Source organism: Haplochromis burtoni, unplaced genomic scaffold (assembly GCF_018398535.1).
Source record: "Haplochromis burtoni strain Fernald_Lab_line unplaced genomic scaffold, NCSU_Asbu1 Contig_1486, whole genome shotgun sequence".
Taxonomy (NCBI): Eukaryota; Metazoa; Chordata; class Actinopteri; order Cichliformes; family Cichlidae; genus Haplochromis; species Haplochromis burtoni.
Genome location: NW_024583847.1, coordinates 39218 through 44927, shown reverse-complemented (window position 1 = coordinate 44927; position 5710 = coordinate 39218). Strand labels below are relative to the sequence as shown.

General features: G+C 39.3%; 1 protein-coding gene across 1 annotated transcript in view; it reads left to right on the top strand.

Moving 5' to 3' along the window:
* Positions 1–927: 927 nt before the first annotated feature.
* The window catches only part of LOC102306719 (dual adaptor of phosphotyrosine and 3-phosphoinositides), a gene marked incomplete at its 3' end in the record, with an annotated part of 36996 nt that continues 32213 nt past the window's right edge, over positions 928–5710 (top strand). The window contains 6 exon segments of the mRNA XM_005952296.3: positions 928–1065; positions 3300–3422; positions 4215–4348; positions 4528–4658; positions 5207–5254; positions 5421–5483. Of these exon segments, the coding sequence (XP_005952358.3) occupies positions 1007–1065; positions 3300–3422; positions 4215–4348; positions 4528–4658; positions 5207–5254; positions 5421–5483 (558 nt within the window).

Genomic DNA, 5710 nt, shown 5'->3' with positions numbered 1-5710 from the left:
AAAGTGACTAAAATATGTGGTAGTGAACGAATACTAAAAGTATTTAGATGGTGTGCTTATGACACAGATTTTAAACCATTCCATATTTTTAAAGTGTGGCTAATCCATGGTCCTTTATCTTCTAAACGGTCTGCCAATTTTTTTTATCCGCAATTGAGGCTCGTAGTTGGAATTTAGGGGTTGTATTGAATTCTATGGATTTCCACTTAGCTTTCAAATTCGGGTTACACCATTGCAGCAGGGGGATGACCTGAGATGCATAATAGTAGTATTGTAAGCATGCGAGCGTTGCCCCCCCTTTTGCCTTGCTTAACTGTAAAGATCTAAATTTAATTCTTGGTTTTTTCCCATGCCAAATAAAGCGCGAAATCAATTTGTCCCATTCCCCAAACTGTGTTTGACTTACTTCAACAGGCAAAGTTCTAAATAAATAGAGGAGTCTTGGGAGTACGTTCATTTTCACTAATATCCTTGAATTTAAATTTAAGAAAGGCACCAGATTCCACCTATCTAAATCAAATTTTATGGCCTGGGACCATACTTTACTTGTGATAGATTAGAAATATTCTTAGTTAGAATTATTCCCAAGTATTTAAGTGTTTCAGCTTCCCAATTTATATTATAATTATCTCGTAAAGTGTTAGATGCTGTATAGTTAAGTGTTCTTCAGACTATCTCAAACTGCTTTCTTGAACAAGGCAGTGAGTTCACTAAACGCAAATGGGGGTTCCACAATCGCCAGACCTCAAACCATTAACGCACTTTTGGGATGTGGGTGGAACAGGAGATTCCATCTTGGATGTGCAGGTGACAAATCTGCGGCAGCTGCACGGTGTCGATATAGACCAATATCCCTGAGGAGTATCTCGTGTGCTTAATTCAGTGGTTGGTGAGCGTGTGTATTTCCTGTAGGCGTGACTGAGCTGAGCAGTTTTTACTTCTCTATTTGGCCGCTCCACTAGTTAGACCAACACCGAACTAAGGTTAACTGAAATCTGCTGGAGAGATGAGTTCTTTCAGTGATGCATCTTTCGAGGACTTGAGTGACGAGTTAGCGAGTCTTGGGTAAGGCCAGGTTGAGAATTATAAACACCTTTCACCTGTTGGAAAACATTAAACTGCTAAAAGCGATACTTTACGCGATTCTTCACCAGCGCGCACCAATTTGATGAGCAGGATAAAAAGCAAGACCATAGCTTTATACCACTGTTGTTACACGGTAAAGTCCTTTTACAAAGAGCTAACTCGTTTATCTTTAGACCATATATTGTGACATGTTTCATCGTCTCTGTCTTGTGCTGTGTATTTTGTTAGGAATGACAGGATGTGCTTCTTAAATCAGTGTTTTGTGAAACAGTGTGAAACTGAAATCTACAAGAATTGTAACTTACTAACATAAATGATTGTCATATAACGTTTTCTAAAAGCAAAAATTAAACAGCTGAGTTCCGTGCTAACAGGTTGTTACGTAAGTTATGTGTACACTTCTAATTTACTTTGCACGAGGGGAATATTGTCAGTTGTAACATGCCGAAAACAAGTTCCAGTACCGACTCACTGTGCAGCCTATTAACACTTCGCTCATCTATAAATTCTCTCCGTGTAATGTTTTGTGGAGTTTTCTGTTGTGTTCTGGTCCCTCCTGCACATATCAGACCCACTCAGGACAATATTTCCAATTCCAAAAGAAGCGCCATGGCGCGTTTCAGAGATGTCGAGGACTGCCCGTTCCGCTCCTTAAAGCAGTTTGTTTGTTTGTTTGTTTGTTTGTTTGTTTGTTTGTTTGTTTGATTTACGGAAGTCGGGTGCCGACAAAATCGCTTCGATTTAAAGCCGCACAGAACAAAACTGCGCCCGAGACTCAACTCCGAAAACACGCAGCTGGTATTTAACGGTTACGGTCATACTGGCCTAATAAGTTGTGACTCTATCATACCGATGGTATGTTCTAACGTTGTTGATACTTTGTTTTTTTTGAGGAAGGCAAAATGTAATGTTCAACCACAGGATGCTGCACACATGGTGACTGAACTTTTAGTGTGCTTATATATTTCACGAAATGTTAGAGAAGCTTTCTGTAAACGCAACAAATTCCAAATCCACAATCCTCAGGATGTATCCACAGACTGCTCTGACAAACGAGGTCTTACTATAAATGCACTGAATAAAGTCAGCATGGAGTTTCTGGAACAGTCGTATATGATACCTCAATAACGCTGCAAACATCCATCCATCCACTCTCTTCCACTTATCCTTGTCAGGGAGGCAGATGGCTACCATAGAGAAACAGACATTCACTTAAACGCCCTTTAACATTTAACCACACTATCACACATCTTTAGACTGTGGGAGGAAGCCAGAGTACCCAGAGAGAACATGCAAACTCCACACAGAAAGGCTCCGGCCAGATGGTGCATTTAAACTCAGAACTGCCACTCTGCAAACAAGAAATAGAAAAACTTAATGTTCAGTGTGGAATTTAAACGGATAATTCTGCAGCTGGTTTTAAAATATGATCAGAACCTTTTGAATCTAGCGGTTTTTCTTGAGCTGTTGCTTTCAGTGATATTTTTAAACAGTCCCAGCAACTTTTAATGCAAATTAAGAACTTTCACATCCTTTTACCAGTTCCCTTTATATTTCCATACAGTCTGAGGTTCACAGTACTGCAGAGATGACCTTGAATCATAACATAAGCCTGTTCTTTCACGTAATTTTGCACAACAGTGTAAAAAGCATACAGGTTCTGCATATGAGACAGAAGTCCCAGCAGTACACTCTCCTTATAAAAGTCAGCATTTTCATTCAGACCTGGTCTTCAGGAAAAACATTAGATGAAGCCCACAGCAGATTATTTAAATCTGCATTTTTTAGACCAGGATTAATTCCAGCTTCACTCTCTGTTAAAGTCATTGTCCAAAATCGTCACATTTTAACACTCACCAATGTCGCTTATGGTTGTGAAATGGAGAAATAACATTGCTGTACAGTGTTGTATGTAAAAGTTTCAGCATGTCACACTGAGCAAGCAGCTTTAGGTGCCAAATAAGTTTTTCCAAGTCTTTGTAAATTGAGCACAAGCTCAGATGATTACTGTGATTTGTCCATGCTGTTGTATAAAGACTGCTGTTGTTTCTGTTGAAATATTAGAAATCGATTTGACACAGAATGAACTGTAGCTAAAAGATGGGCCGCGTGTCAAAATGTAGATAAAAATTTGACCTTTCATATCATTTATCTAACAATGGTTTTATTTCATATTTTAAAAATAAAAAAATCATATTACTATTGCCTTGAAGGTGGTACCACTATGACCTGTCTCGCCATGCTGCAGAGGCCCTTCTCTTGTCCAATGGGACGGATGGAAGTTACCTCCTGAGAAACAGTAATGAGGGATCAGACTGCTTCGCCCTGTCCGTTAGGTGAGTGAACGAGGGAAGTGCACCATGGGTTTGGAACCGTAACAGACAATCAGTGACAAAACAATGATGTCACAACAGATGCAGAGTTATCTTACCTGATTATAGCTTTATTTTTTGCTTTTAGTTAAATTTGCCTTGCTCCCCATGTCTTGTCTTGCACAGTTTGGTTTCTCACTGGTGTGTTTAGTAATAACAGAGTCACCAGATCCCCTTAAAGTCGAGGTTAAAGGTTTAAGTTTTTCATTGCAGTTTTCACCAAGTATTCTAGTATTAGTCACACAAAGCGTGTGTGTGTGTGTGGACGGGTATTAACATCTTCATGGGGACCAAAAATTGGTAGTTTACTGTACTTGTGGGGACAAACAGCCCCCATGGAGACCAAAATCCAGGTCCCCACGAGTTTGAAGGCATTTCTGAGACTCAAAATGTGGTTTTAGTGTCAGGGTTACAATTAGGTTATGGTTAGATTTAGAGTAAGGGTCAGGGTTAGGCATTCATTTTTGATGGTTAGGGTTAGGGTAAACGGCTAAGGAAAGCATTATGTCAATGAGATGTCCCCACAAGGATATAAATACACACACATGTGTGTGGGGAGAAAGACAGAGAGGTGATAGTGAACCACCTAGAAACACTTTGTTAAAAGCAAGTATGTGAATCTTAACAATGATGAAGAAAGGAAACACGTACTTGCTAAATTTTGAAGCTAAATATCTGCAGGTCTGTGGTTAGTGTACTTCTACTTGTGAATGACTTTTAAAGTGAAACATTTATGCTGTTTGTCATTTGACATAGGGCAAAGGATTCAGTGAAGCATTTTCAGGTGACACGAAATAGCAATGGCTATGTGTTTGGTTTTAATGAGTTTCCAACCCTTCAAGACTTTGTCAACCACTTTGCTAACCAACCTCTGCTGGGCAGCGACACAGGTATGCAGACCATGATCTTCATCAAAAAACGTAATGCTAGCTATGATGCACACATAAAGACTGCATTAAAACACACCCAAGAAGTATACTGACAAACAGGAATGTACGTCCATCTTTATTTCTTCCGTGTTTTAAAGTCGGCTTGCCGGGCATATAACCAACCTTTGTCTCTTAACCAGGAACCCTCATTGTTTTGAAGAGTCCGTATCCATGGCGTGTGGAGGAGCCATCTATTTATGAATCTGTGCGAGTTCACACTGCCATACAGACAGGACGCACAGAAAATGATCTGGTAGCAAATGCACCTTCGGTACGACAACCATTGCAAACACCCATGTAGTCTCATGTGAGCAACATCTGGCGAATTTCGTGGGAAGGGCTCTTTTTCGTCATAAATACAAGCTCGCAGCTCTCACATGTTTAAATATTAAGTAGTGTGCTCTGATGATGCCTAAACAATTCGTAAAGTCTTTTTTTTATTATGGAGACTTTTTTGTGCTCAAATGATCAGGCTTTGCAGTTGTGATAAGCACGTTTGGATTCAACTAGCAACAACTGCAATAAGTTCAGATTTCTCCCTCAGTCTTTATGTACGGACAATGATTATCTGACCACAGCAACTTTTGGTGTGATAAACCTTTTTTATTTTCTAGGTGACCTATTACTCTGTATTGTACGTCACATTACTTTAAATAAAATCTAAATATGTTGCATTATTCGTAATGGGTATTCACACAAGTTATTTTAACTTAAAGATTATATAGCCAAGACTTATTCACAGTATGCAGCTTAAACTGGAATAAACCACAGTTATTCTTGAAATGTTTACAATTTAAAATGTACTTTCTATTTTTTCAGCTGGGGACAAAGGAAGGCTTCCTGGTGAAGCAAGGGGCAATTGTGAAGGTAACAGCAGTTGACATGCAAGAACAGTTACTGACAGAAATCTTATGTAACTGTGTGAAACAAGAATAATTCAGAAACATGGCTTCAGAGCTTGAGATGAAGTAACATTGAAGTAACTGATTTGATTTGATTTTGATTTTATATATGCTGTCAATCTTTTCTGCAGAACTGGAAGCAAAGGTGGTTCACGCTCAACAGATATGAACTTAAATACTTCAAAGACAAAATGGTAAGTCTGCTCAGCTCAGTGGTGCAGTGGCTAGCACTGGCATCTTTCAGAAAGCTTATGTTTCCTCTCATAGTCCAAATATGAACATCTTATTGGTGTATCTTCTCACTGATTCCAAACTGGTTCTGGTGTAAACTCAAAAGACACGACGTTGTAGCCTCAACACAAGCTTCTCATTTCCACACCACATTTTCCTGCACACGCACACAAACCACAATTCACCGCAC